The sequence below is a fragment of the Anopheles maculipalpis genome, chromosome 2RL (assembly GCF_943734695.1).
Source record: "Anopheles maculipalpis chromosome 2RL, idAnoMacuDA_375_x, whole genome shotgun sequence".
NCBI classification, from domain to species: domain Eukaryota; kingdom Metazoa; phylum Arthropoda; class Insecta; order Diptera; family Culicidae; genus Anopheles; species Anopheles maculipalpis.
In genome coordinates, this window is record NC_064871.1 from 88153657 (window position 1) to 88168457 (window position 14801).

Consider the following 14801-nt stretch of genomic DNA (forward strand, 5'->3'; position numbering starts at 1 on the left):
GTCTGCACCGGTAACAGGCAGGCTTGTTAAAAAAAACCTCACAAAGGAATATGCTTTCATGCATACGATTGCATACTTTCTGGCGCCATATGTCAGAGCCAAAATCGCCTTAATTTACGCAATTCGCGCATGGAAGGATTGTGAGGTGATTTTTTAGCATGATTTCTGCTAAGGACGGTTACGAGTTTTCGATTTTTTTTTTACCTCAACAGTCTGGGCCTCTGTATTGTGTTACGATCGTCCGATCCAAATAACTTTAGCAATGTAACATTATCCTACTCTCTGTCTCTCTCTCTCTGTTTCTCTCCCTCTCTAAGCGCCCCCTTGGGGTTATAAATGATCTTTTGCTCAAAACCAACTGTAGTGTAATTCTTCATTTACTCCCATTGTTCTCCTCCAACTGTACGACTGCGCTGCTGCTGCTGCTGCTGCTGCTAATCATTAAAAACGCAAGCTCCATTCTTTTTTATCTACATTTTGCCATTTTTTTCTACTCGCTCTCGTTGTCCAGCTCAAACATATTTTAGGCTCTTTTGTATGCCGCATAGTTGTTTCACTAGTGATAAAGAGTAACCTGTTTTTGCTGCGAATAAATTAATTCATTTCTGTATGGGAACGTTTACAGCAGCACCACGTGCGCTCAAATGAAATTTGCATACACGTTATTGGCGAGTGGGCGGCAACAGTCATGTAAAATTGGTATTAAATATACCTTGATGAAATATACCTTATTGGCAATCTTGTTTCACATGTTCTCGTATCCACCAGCTAAAAACACCGTCGTTGGTTTTGTGCAATCATTCAAACTACCTCTCACCCATGCCATACCCATTCGCCCAACCCGATTGTCCAGTTCCCAGTGTTGCGATCACCAACAGCCCCGTCCCCTGTTCTCTTACCTTGATTACATACACGCGTGATACGATAAAAAAGTGATTTCTTTTACAAAAACCAAAAAAAAAGTTAAATACTATTTGTTTCTTTCTCTCTCTCTCTCTCTTCTCTTCTCTTCCACACTCTCACTCTCTGTCTCCGTTTCTCTCTTTCTCTTTGTCTACTTTTTCTCTACTTCTAGGCTCAATCAGTAGAGACTGAGATGTTGTTTGTAATTATGAGAAAAGCGATAACAGAGCAGAGTGCGCGATATACAAAAAAGAAAACAAAAACGGACAAATTTGCTAAAAGTAAAAGAAGATGAAACTAAATACAATGTGTGCCAGACGTCTGCCAGCAATAAGCAACAGAAGAGGAAAAAAAAAACTTGTAAAGAAAAACACGTGATTAGAGAAAAAAAATGAGAAGAAAACTGGACCTTGTTTCAGTGCCGTTTTTAAAAGTGTTGAGAGATGAGACTAGTGGTTTGTTAAGCGTTTAGCGAAAAAAGGAATTGAATGGAAGGGAAATTCATTCACTGTACAGTATAGTAGTGTTGGTTGAAACTTTAACAGCCCTTAAAACATAACACAAGATAGTTTTAGCTTTTAATTCTATCCCGATATGATAGTCGTGTGAAAACAAAAGCGGCAAAGTTTTCAGTGTGAATTGCATACATTTAGGCGTATTGTACCCTTTCCATTCATACTTCATACCGCAGTGTCGGATGTGTTCTATCAAATTTGCCTTTCAAAGTATGCAAAACGCATGAAAATCTTTTTCTTTTCCTTTTGGTTAATACATTTGTAAAGCTTTTAACAAGACTATCATCACCTGAACATGTGATCCACAAGCTCCCGTTGTGTGTGTGTGTACGTTTAACAAAGCTGTGTCACCTAGAGTGGCAAGCATTTTAATCACACATTAATCTGCATTACAAAATAACACCAGTTGCGAAAACCAAACTCCTCGAGCGGTCATAATCAATCAACCTTTGAACGATAGCCGAAAAACGCACCTGCGCATAATCGTTAAGTTCTAGTGTTTGCGAACGGTAAGCTGTCTAACCTACATCAGCTGAGCGTGGCAGGTCCTCTGGTCAAAGGGAATCCAAAGGATCAAGCGGAACACACAGAGATTTCCCCTCGCGGTTTGGCGTTATTCGACTGACTTCTGTAACACAAACGTACACGTGCACGTTCTGTAGCTGTAAATGTAATTCTTACTCTAGTTTTAACAACTGTACATACCCCCAGTAGTTAACGATAAGATGCTAAAGATTTAACCGCAAAGCAGCGAGAATCCCGAACGGGAAAGATACAGCCACACCCAGGACGAATTATACGATTGTTGAAAATGGCCCGAAATCTTTCTTCTTTTCCTGTGTCGTCTACAGTACGATTGAATTGTTTATGCCTCACACACACATACACACATGCATACACAGCATCTCAAACATCGAGCGACACACGATTAAAATGTACTTTGTAAGAGTTTTCCACCCAGCTTACTCCACCGTAGAATCAAATCTACGTTAGTGTGCGTAGTAGCTCCCCTTCTTTTAACCTGGTATGCGAAAGTTAGTTTTTCTTTTTGCAAATTTTGTTAATCTTTTTTAATACACTTTTTTTTCCTTTTTTTTTTGTTGCGAGCATTAGCCTAGTTTCAACTCTAATGTTTTCTTTTTTTATTGTTTCTCTCTTAACGTTCTGTAATAATTGCATTTCTGTCATTTCTTGTTTTCTTTTTACATCTACATATTGCAATTTATTTGTCTCTTTTTCTTTATTTTCCGTTGCATTTTTCCATTCTTTTGTTCAACATTTACTTTGTTTTATTTTTTGTTTATTTCCTACTCAGTCATAAATCCCATTTTATCATTTTATATTCGGTACGGTGGTGCATTAGTATGCAGTTATATATTTGTTTGTTCCCATCTGTTGCTCCTTCCCTGTTTTCTCACCATTCCCTTCGAGTGTTTTTGCTCCACAAAGCAGTAATTGTTGCGCTCATGTTGTTGCTGTTGTTGTTGTTGTTATTGGTTGTGTTTTTCTATCTTCTTTTTTTTTTCTTTCTCTCTCCTTCTCTCTTTCCATTTTTATTTATAGTTTCAAAATTAAAAGTAATCGCGAACCAGACGGTGAGCTAAACGCACGCGTGTAACATGGCGAGCGACGGCGCTTCCCTTTGCCCACCCTCGCCTTCACATAATCCTACCCCATCTCGATAGGATGCACACGAACATATAGATATACAGACACAAGTACACAGAAGAAATAGAGAGATAAAGAGTGTTGGTTCTGTACGTTACATCGTTTTCCCATCTCACTACTCCTTCCGTTGCAACAACTGCTCTATCCCTGCATCACACCTACGACTCCTCCAATTTATGCTGTGTGACTGACTGACTCGTTCGCCAGGCGCACGTTAACATAAGTCTGCGCTCATAGGTGCGTCTGTGAACGGACGCGCTTTACGCGTTTTAATAGAGCTGCTTGCTAAATCGGTCGCAGATTTGTTACAACAAGAAATCAAACAAAAACAAAAACAAACAAAAAAACAATGATGAGGCCCAGCCCAGAAGCGTGAAGATTACGTTGTGAAAATGGCGTAAAATGTTATATTAATTTTGTGTTACTCTAATTTTCTTTTTCTCTGAGCTGTTAAGTTAATGCGCTGTTTGTTAGGCAAAAACCCCGTCAGCAGGAAAGGGAAGGTATTAATTTATTGTTTAGCAGTTCATCATTTTAAACGGTTTGTCCGCTTCTTTTTCAAATTCTTCCTTTTCAAATTGTGCACACACATTTGCTGTTGTGTTTGAACGAGATTGAAGCCCAACACACCTAGGACGGCTTTTCCTGTTTCAGCGAGTATTAGCATTCATTTAACCCTTTTTCTAGTATTAGTACGTATGTTCCAAATGTGTATTTAGTATTAGTGCGTTCATTCATGCGTGTTCCTACACCGGCGGTCCGTGGACGCGATCGATTACACTGGTGGCAAATATATTCCTACACTACCGAACCCCACCAACACAGTCCTTCGTCCATCTAGGACTTTGGGTTGATTGAACGCAAAAAAAAAAACGAAATCCTTTTTTGTTTTATTCGAGCTTTTTAATACTAGGGAGGAAAATTAAAATACAACATAAAAAGACACGTATTAAATTAACCCATCGCCACACACTACTCGAAACACAAAAATACACATATTATACACACACAGAGAAGAGCAAGATGATCGAGCTGATCACAAAATGGAAGGAAAAAAATGCTTCCACCCTGACCGTTTTAGATAAATTACGCATCGAAAGGAGGATAGGAAAAAAGGGAAAAGGAAAGCTGTTTGCTTTCTTTGTAAGACTTACCGTTAGTGAAAATATTGGAGAAGAAACACAAAACAACAGCATCAGCATATATTGTACGCAACATTTTAGCAATAAACATAAAACTGACAAGAAAAACATACATCAACTGAAAAGATTAAATCTAATCTCGGTCATATAAGAAATTGGGGTTTAAACCAGTATTTGTTCTTCACCCACATTTGCTCTTGAAGGCCCTGAACAAAAAGCAACTCAGGACGAATTCGAGTGTCAGAGTTTTGTTGGTCAAGACTTTTAGGGCATTATGTTTGAAAGTAGATGGTCGTTCGATATCTTAAATCCTCTAGGTTCTTGAAGTGGAAATTTTAACTAAAATTTTCTGCCAATTTTTGTTATCAAAAATTATAAACTTCATGTAACCGGGAGGTTGGTTGAAGTCGGAATGATGCGACGACTCGCAAAAAGAACCTGAACCAGCGGATTTCCCCCCAAAGTCGCTTGGACTTGCTAAGCGGATTGAGTGGTGTTTGGAATGATTTATGTTTGTAAATAGAAATTATATCCTATATATAATTAGAGTGTAGTGTGTTGCTGAACGGGATGTGCTCCGAAATCCTGTAATTGTATCTTACCCTGAAACAGGTGGTATTTAAATTGGGTGATTAGTGTTAAGAGTCTCCTGCAAAGAGTGAGAGATGAAGCAGAAGAAAGATGAATTTCTATCACTGTTCACAAAACAGTAAAGCAGTTAAATAGCTGTATCTGTATGCACGATTTCCAAATTTTAATCACTTCTTCACACAAAAAATACACACACACACACACTCACACACGATACAATACTGACTGCAACATGTGATATGCGCCCGAACGGGGGTTTGGCTTTTGAAGGGTTTTTGAAGGTATATTACTTGTTGGTTGTTATACGTTTTCCCACTATTTTCTCACCCTAACCCACCCAACACAGTTAACAGTTAAGTCACAAACTGAGAATAGAGCTAACACCAAAACACAGGCGCATACCTTCATCTCACTTATCGTTTTGCTACCCTTAGCTAATTTATGGTTGGTTTAATGTTGATTAGTGTTGGTCGCTTATTGAAGGGAAGAGCGAAATGAGTGACTTTCCTTGCTATAAATTACCGGATTGTGTATTACTACTACAACCAAAACAAACAAACAAAACAAAACTAAAAAAACACACACACACTTAATCCTTCTTATCCTTAGTGTGCGCATGTCGCTTAAGGCGCTAGAGTCGCATGCTTCGCCTCGTGTGTTACATACATTGGCGGCGCTTTACGCGCAATAATCTTTGTGTGTGTGCGTGTATGTGTTCCCCTCCCCCCTCCTTCTTTTCTGACCTGATGTCTAAGTACCATTTTTTATTGAACTGTTTTTTTCTCTGTAATTTTGTTTTCTTCCTTTTTTTATGTATTTGCTCCATTTTTATCATCGGAATGCCCGAAACGAAGGGACAATTTGCGGCTGCCATCCGAAAGGTGTTTAGCTAAATAAGTTTTCTACTTGTTTTTTTCCTCCATTCCTTATTTCTCTATCTTTAGAAAAGCACTTTCTAACCATTTTCCCGTTCTGTCCTTTCTTTTCCTGTCTTATTCTTTTCTTCATTGTTTCCTGTTTAGTTTTTCCCCATTCATTTGTATGCTGATACATTTTTCTTTAATTTAACTTCTGTTTTTCCTAATCCTTCTTTCATTCTTGCACTTCTCTATACACTCCCTTTCTCTATCTTGTACGTACTATTTCTTTCTTTTCGTTTTTTTCTTCTGTTTCTTCCTAACACCCTGATCCAATCTCTCACCATCTCTCTCTCTCTCTCTTTCTCTTCTCTGTCGTTTGGTTTTGATTTTGTTTTATTCTCCTGTTTCCTTTTTTTAGGCCCAACGATGGCCAAGCAAATACTTCAACAAGTACGGCTAGGTAAATATATACATCAAACTTCAATATTAGTTGTCCTTCCTGCTCTCTCTCTCTCTTTCTTTTTTTCTTTTTTGCTGTCCTTTTTTTGCCTCCTTTCACTGCAAGATGTTAACCATCTTTAGAATCGAAGCAAAGCAACAAACAAATTTTTATAAAAAATAAAAAAAACATACCAGAAAGAAGTGATAAAATGATAACATCCCACCCTTCCCAAATGGTCCCTCAACGTTTTTTCTTCTTTTGTTACTTAATGATGATTTGATTTTTATCGTGTTTGCATAATTTGCAAAAAATTCCCCTTTTTTGTTGTTTGGAACGGTTTTATTTTAAGTTGCGCACAAAACCATTTCCTTTTGCTGTATTGGATGTATATGTGTATCTGTTTTATGTACGCATGATCATCAGCGATCGCCCTAAGAAATGCTCCTTTTCTGGGTAATATTAGAGAGATTCTCTAAAGTTATCATTTCTTTGTTTTAGTGTTGTTGTTAGTTGTTGTATCACGTGTTTACGTCATTTTTACTGGTTTTTTTGTTCTTATCAATAATTTGCTACACCATCCTACTTATTTGTTTGTTGGTACGTGTATGTTTGTGTGTTTGTGCGTGTTTCCACATTCCATGATGCACTTTCAGTTATGTGTATTCTCTTTCTCTCTCAACGTCTCTTTATGTATGTCCCACATAAGCACTAAGAAGTAGTGCTCATTTTATTAAATGTATTTGTTTACGATACTAGTGCAACAAACAACCCTAATTTAAAAAAGAAATGAGATAATCAGAAAATAAAGATTGTAAACAGAAAATTGTTATGAAACATTAGGACAAAATTTTTCCATTTTCTCTACTACTTACCGTTTGTTGCCTTTGGTTTCGAAGCAGCATTAAAAAATGTGCCAATAATACAGTACATCTCAATAATGGGTATATATTATTTTTTCTCTTTCTATCTTTCTCTCTTTCTTTCTCTCTCTCTCTCTCTCTCTCTTTGTGTATGTAATTTTACTAAATTAACAATTTCGTGTCAAACAAATAAAAAACCAATCCCCTAAAAAAAAAAACAAACAACTTCGTGCGTATGTCCGTATGCGTCTGTTTGTATGTGTCTGTGTGTGTGTATGTCTATCTGTCTACGGGCGTGACGCTTATCGTGTGCAGTACGAACACGGAGGAACCGGTAAAGCCACGTGTGCTGCGCTTCACCTGGTCCATGAAGACGACCTCCCCCCGGCTACCGGACGAGATAATGGCCGAAATTCGGTCCGTGCTGGACAAGAACAATTGTGATTATGAGCAGCGAGAACGGTATGCTTATTTTCAATTCAGAAGGATGAAGGTGTGTGAGTTTTTGCTAATTGTGTCTCATTTATCCCGCTATAATCATTTGCTAGATTCGTGCTGTTGTGCGTACATGGTGATCCAAACACCGACTCGCTAGTGCAGTGGGAAATCGAGGTCTGCAAGCTTCCCCGTCTATCGCTGAACGGTGTCCGGTTTAAGAGAATATCGGGTAAGCTTTTGTTAGGCATGTGTTTGGTAGACAACGGTGGTCGTGTCTCTTTGGATGACTATCATAACTGAAGACAACCGTTTTCTATGTCCTACCTCGAATAGTATATTAAGAGAAGGTAGAATTGATGTGGAATAAAAGAGTGAAGGTTTCAAAATTATTAGCAAACGAAGGGATACGATCAATAGTACGTGAATAAGTGCGTGTCGTCTATTCTCAATCTGGCTCTAATTACTTTTCTTCTTCTTTTTCTTTTCTCCTCCCTTCCAGGCACCAGCATCGGCTTCAAGAACATTGCGTCGAAGATCGCGTACGATCTACGTCTGTGACTCGATACAAAATCGGAAGAGTATCACTCGGTCGGGAGCGATACGACCCAGGACGATGGTGGTGATGACGGCGATGAGCACGACGACGGTGGTGAGGATGATGGAACAGCAGGTGGTGGTGGCGGTGTGACGGAAACGGAATCCGAATCAGAACAGAAGCGTACCAATCATACAAAGAAAGAGGGCAGCAGCGGTGGTAGTAACGGTGGTGGTGGTGGAGGTAATGGTGAGACAAAACACGACCGCAACATTGATACCATCATCCCGGCAGATGCAAAGCTACGTACGAAGCTATCATCCGCAAATGGTGGCAAGCAACGCTGGTCGCTGGTGGTTGTGGATGGACGATCTTCGTTGCGTCGGAAGGATAAGGAACGGATCGGCAAACACCACCAACGCCAGCAATCGCCTCATCATCCAAAGGGTGCAAGCAAGAAGGAGGAGGATGTGCGAGATACTGGGGACGAAACGCTCCGGACCGATGATGCTGCTACTTCCGGCATGGGTGGTGAAGGATGCCAACAGCAGCAGCCCGCTAGCTACAACAGCATTTTCGCCTCGCTGCTGCGTACCACCACGCTGTGAGCTTCCGGGTTGCCGCGTGGCCTTGGCAAAAAATCCCCACCACCACCACCCAAATATTGACTGTTAGTTAAATCAATTATAGTTGTACCATTACTGTACACACCCCTACCTAAACCCCCCCCCCCCCCCCCTACCATACCTACCTACCTACCAACCTACCTGTGTGGGACAAACGAGGAACAGCTCACTTTTTGATTTTTTGAAGTTGCAAAGTGCTCTAGTTCATCGAAGAAGAAGATTCAACCCAAACGTAGAGACGAAGACACAGGCAGGACACTTGATGAAACATTATTCCTGCAGTACACCCTACTAGGCTCTGTTCGCTCTGTGTATGATGTGCGATTGTTAAAGCACATTGTTTCATCGTCGACACACAAGTAGTGCGCTCTGCGAACAACATTTTCTATCTCAAAGAAGAAAAAAAAAGCAAACAAAAAGAAGAAACAAAAAATACATACATTGCCTTTACCCCCGGGGGACGAAGATAAAACTCGTTAAAGCCGATTGTACGGACGCATTAAAGCACACAGCCACACACATATACCCATTCGAAGTCGGTAACTGTTAAACCCCCGATTAGGATGGCAATATTGTACAGCAAAAGCTCTAGGACACACGAAGTAGAGAAAGGAAAGGTACTAAACATGGCGCGCACGCGCGCTCGCGCTCTATACACACTCTTGCTCTCCCCAGCACCTACACTATTTTATCGAGGAAAACGCTCCAACAGCAACGGTTGCTACACTGAAATGCAGCTACTTATATAAAAAAAGGACGACTGGCGATGCGACGCCAAACAGCACCCGGTGACTGATTTTACTAGCTAATGTTGTGTGCGTGTGTGCTGGGCAGGATGATAGTGGTATGTGTAAAATGATGATGCGTGTGTGTGTAAAACTTCCTACATCTGGCCTGTTTGCAGTAATGTTTAAGCAACTTCTACAAGCATTTTATATATATATAAATGAAGATATATACAAACTTATATATCACCGTGCCGTTTTTTCTCGCGCATGTATTAAGTAGTTATTGCACTTTGAACAAAAAGCAAAACAAACACACAACACACACACACGCGTTGCTGTTACCGTTTGTTATTGATGTTGTGCTGGTTTTAAGTAAGTTTGCAGCACACATACCGGGCCCGCTTCCGTATCACAGGTGACGGTGTGTGTCGTTCTACTACACTCCCCCCCCCCCTCCTTCTTCCCCCAAAACAACAACCGCCACCTCATCGTTAACAACGCTGTGTACAGGACAGTAGTTTTGGCAGTATCGGTAGTAGTAGAAATAGTAACAGAACAGAGCAGGCGCCCTCTTTCGATCGGTAGCGACACTACTTTACTTTGGTATACGCTTTTTCTAACTTAGAGCGGGATCAAATCTTAATTCTTTTTTAAACGTTTTCGGCTATGGGTAAATCAACACGCCCAAGTACAACGACCAACCGTTGTACAGTGGAATGAAAGAACATTTAAGTAATGTTTTTTTTTTCTTTTCGAACGAAAACATTGTGTTATTATCTATTGACAAAATTGCCTTGATATAACCACTACTAAGGGATTTTTCAATACGAATTTACCTTAATAATGCCTTAGTTGGCTGATTTTGTCAAAAGAGGTTTTGCTCATTTCGTTCCCTCGATCCTCGAACCTGTGCCGTACATTTCCAGTGGAGAGAAACTGTTTAAAAAAACTTTAAGCAAAAAAAAACAAGGTTTTTATCCTACGGCCTCGCCGCCGATTGTCCGGGCGGACAACTGCATTGTTTGTCCTTTCCTGTTCTTAACAAACAAGAACTCCTAAATGGACGCACGGAAGAGTGGTATCGATGTACCCGTTACATTATCTCCCGTTTTATATATTGTGTAAAAAAATGAGTAAAACCCCAAATATATATATATATATATATATATATATATATATATATATATATATATATATATATATATATATATATATATATATATATATATATATATATATATATATATATATATATATAACTATACATATATATACATATACAATATCGACGTTCGATTGTAGATGGCAAAACATGTACACACGGGAGAAAGAGAGAGAGCGCGAGGAAAACCTTCCATCACGATCCACGAACCCAAGCGAGTTGTATGTAATGAGCCCGTGGCGTAGAATGTTGGTAGAAATAATCTCATTTGATGGTAGGGACGAGAGATATAAACTAGTAAACAAAAGAAAATTCAACAACAAGAAAATCTATCTCGGCAATGGTGTGTGTGTGTGGCCCTTAGATGTGCTTCTAATTGAGTGTAAAACGGTCAATCAATATTACGCGCGCAACCGAACAGGGCAACAATTATTTATTATGCAAAGTGATGAAACATGGGACAAATGGCACACAAACCGTAAAGCGAAGGTGGCACGGAACAAATCTGCTAACTGGAATATTACACAAAGAGTAGTAAAATCTTCGAATCCCATTACCCCCATTGCACAGAGAAGGAAGACGATGGGAGTAAGCAGAATATAAATCGAATACTGTTGAGAGGAAGAGAACGAGAAAACTAGAGAGCGAGGAATCCCATTTAAAAGAGGAACCGGAAGTGTTAAAATAGTGTAGAAAAACGTGTAATGATGTGTAATCTCCATTTTGTTAGTGCATCGAAATCGAAAGAGAAAATCGAACACATAACAATGATGGCGCAAAACGAAAGGCTAATTATAATTATTATTATTTCTCTTTGCAGTGCAGCACACAGAACCACAGAACCGGGATTGTGAAAGAGATAAGAGAAAAGGAGAAGGGAAAAAAACAAACAAACAAGAAATTAAAAGAAAAAGTATATATTGCTAGTTATTTGTTAGAGTAAATGAAAAGAGAAAGAAGAGGAAAAAAGGAAGAAAACAAAACAAAAACAAAGGAAAACTTGAAGGCGTGAAAAAGATGAAAATTGAATGGAAAATTAATCGCAACAAACAACACCTTGCGAAAGTATGAAAGAGAGACAGAAAGAGAGAGAGAGAGAGAGAGAGAGAGAGAGAATGAAACAGAGAAGAATGTGTGCTGAGAGGAGAAACTCTAAAGAAAGTCAAGGCAAGGCAGTAAGTAAATATTAATATACTTCTATCGCATAAGAACAACTTTACAAGAGCATTAGAAGAGAGGAAAGAAGCAGCAGCAGAGAATAACCAAAATTTACCGCATTACACAGCCACACATACAGCTCTCACATACACACACCTCTACACGAATGCTCACACATACATACCAATCAAACGCTCATACATAAGCATCGTAAAGCAAACAACAACAAAAATTCATACCTTTTCACTAGTGCGTGCTCTGAGAAATAAACATAAGTAGTTACATCTCGTTGTTAAAATCTATTGCAAAACAAAGGTGGGAAAAAAGTGCAAGAAAGGTATAAAAAGGAGAAAAAAAAACAAACAAAAACAAATCAGAAGAGCAAAAATTCTTCCCATTAGCTAAGCAGAAGGAAGAAACCAGAAAATTGGAAGAGATTAGAGAATAGAGAAGAGAAAACAGAACAAATCAACACAAAACATTCAAAACCATTTCAATTCGCGTATCCTCTTCCCAGCATCATTATCTACAAAAAAAAAAGTATGGAGAGATGTTGTGTCCTTCCTCCCTTACCCGTCCCAAGTTTTCTCCCTTTTATTGCAATAACCCTCCCCGATACATAATATACGCTACACAGCAAAACATACAGTACACACACACACACAACACAGATACATACATACATACATGCATCGTTTTCTAGCTTAGTAAGGTTGAACAGAATTAGAAACATTAATATAGAAATGGAGAAAAATAAAATGCAAAAAATGATATCCCCCCAAAAAAGTAAAAAAAAAAAAACAGACAAACACGACGCTCTTAGGCGCGTTCAGATGTTCTTTTAATGAGGGAGAAAAGAAAGAAACTTTTCCACTCAAAACCCCTGTCGCGACGGGCAGGGGCTGTATAGAATCTATAAAGATTCAGTTTTCACATATACCGCTAAGCCATGGACTCTGTACAAAACTGACAAAAAGTCTCCACAGGAGCAAAATGTCACTTCTCACTATAGTAGGAAGAGTCTGTTCACTATATCCAGCGGGCAAAATCATGCTTCTCACTACAGTGACCTTCATCTGCTCCCTATAGTGAGATGCATGATTTTGCTCGTTGGGTACTCTCACTATAGAGAAGAGTCGCTTCTCACCATGATGATGTTCTGTTCGCTAGGCAGTTGACTATGAGCACTTGAGCTTGTTTCAACGCTGCAAACAAAAATATATCACTCATTATATCATTATAGTAATAAGTGTGATATTGTGCATGTATGTGAAGCGCATGAGGTTAAATAAGGAGCATTTGAGCGGGATTTCAGCGTTCAAAATCATGCTTCTCACTTTAGAGAGCTTAAAAGCTTCAAATTAGCTTTCATGTACTCACACTGTACTTTCATATGCTCGAGCTCCCTTGGGGGATTCCAGTAAAAAAAATTCTCTTCTCACTATACCTGCAGAAGTACTGCAGTTGGGAATTCTTACAAACATAGTTTTTTATTACTATATTTACAAAATATTTTACTCTACAATTCTTGTGGTTTTACTGTATTTTATGTTCTTGTAGCAATGAAAGAGAGCGCAACATTTTATGCACAACTATTTCCATAGTTCCATACAGTATCAAACGTCAAAATTCAGCCTGTCAACCTGTTCGCTTTTTTCGCACTGTCACGTCAAACGTAACCCGTACGGTCCAACCCAGCACGAACGGGAATTATTGCAGTTTCCTTTCTCCACCATATTCCATCCAGATGGACAGCGCATCCCCTCTCCGATTCTGCACCGTTCCTGGCAATTAGCTGGCACAGCACAATTTGGCATTCACAGTTCCCGCGGGTGATTGGCCACCAAAAATTGCAAACATTCCTTTGAAAAGGGCCACTCTTGCAGCATACCAACACTCCACAGCAACAAAAAAGGTAAGTCAGGTGTCAGCGGAAAGGTGTGCGGAAGTGCGGTCGCCAAAAGATAAAAAAAATCGCGTGAAAAACAGCAGTGAAACGTCGAACTGACAGTGAGCAGCAGCAGGGCTAGCGCTAGGATTGTTTTTCTCCCTACATATGGCACCTACACACTTTCCTGTGGAAGGTAACCGGAACTGTTAGAAGAGTGAACAATCGAATCCTGTTCCGTGTGGGGGATCTGTTTTTCGCCCCTCATAGTGAGCAAGGTGCCCCGGGGTCTAGGTTCAGTCAGTCAGTTCGCATATTGTCGACGGTGGCAAAGTTGGTTCGGTGGTGTGCGTGTGCACATGCATGCAGACGTGCGTGCGTGTTGATTTGGCTCTTCCCGCGACGGACTGCATTCGTGTCGCGCTATTTACACGATTCACGCGCTAATCCACAGTCAGCCACACGTACTGATTGTCACTCATTGTATCGTCACAGGAAACACACTGTCTGCAGCAGATCAGCAGGAACCAGGCCACTGATCAAAAACAAAACAAGACGAAACCAGCACGTACTAGCTCCCTTTTCGGTAGCAGGTTTTCATTAGAAAAGGTAAGAAAAATTGGATAAAAACAACCCTAAAAGCGAAAAAAAGTGGTCCCGTGTACGAATCTTCCTTCTGCTACTGTTCCGTTGGCACCCATACACGTGTCTATCTGCTGCCTAACCTCCCCCTCCCCCCCTTTGCCAGACAAGTGTGTATGTGTTATGTAGAGAGAGAGAGAACAGAAACACTAGAGCCCAACAATAACAACAGTGCAACATCGTGTCTGTGTGTGCGTGCTTCTAAGGTGGTTTTGCTTGCGAATGCTACAAAAAAGGTAAATAAATGGCAGCTGTTCGGTTATCGTGCTAGGTTGAGATTACGTTAAACCGGACCCGTCTACTGACCGGGGACCGAACCCAGGTTCACCAACGTACGAACGCAACGAACACAGCAGACCGAGTAAGGTGATACTGCTACAGGTTGTTGTTGCTGCCTTTCAAACCCTTTCTCACTCTAACTAGCTCTTTTTGATTATTGTGTTTTACCTTTTTCTTTCGCTTCTTTCCGTTTTTGGTTCCTCCCCACCCACCACCACAACGCTTACCGAGCAGCAGGAGCAGACGGAACCCGAAACAGACGACCATCACCACCACCCCAAAACCACCCCATGTAACAACAACGACGTGTTTGAGAAAGGAGAGTGAAATCCGGGAGTGAAAGAGAGCGAGAGAAAGAGAACCT

At 40.0% G+C, this 14801-nt stretch overlaps 1 protein-coding gene across 11 annotated transcripts in view; it reads left to right on the top strand.

Annotated features, from left to right (window-relative positions):
* Positions 1–8168, top strand: part of LOC126567780 (MAP/microtubule affinity-regulating kinase 3) — a 37889-nt gene extending 29721 nt beyond the window's left edge. For 7 of the 11 annotated variants that reach the window (XM_050224067.1, XM_050224068.1, XM_050224069.1 and 4 more), the window contains 5 exons: positions 5674–5700; positions 6098–6139; positions 7297–7443; positions 7530–7648; positions 7919–8168. In XM_050224067.1, the coding sequence (XP_050080024.1) occupies positions 5674–5700; positions 6098–6139; positions 7297–7443; positions 7530–7648; positions 7919–7977 (394 nt within the window). In that variant the 3' untranslated portion in view covers positions 7978–8168. Of the gene's footprint in view, positions 1–1075; positions 1136–2981; positions 3057–5673; positions 5701–6097; positions 6140–7296; positions 7444–7529; positions 7649–7918 lie in introns of those variants that run through there. The other 4 variants (XM_050224072.1, XM_050224076.1, XM_050224077.1 and 1 more) reach the window with 4 other exon arrangements.
* The last annotated feature ends 6633 nt before the right edge of the window (positions 8169–14801 follow it).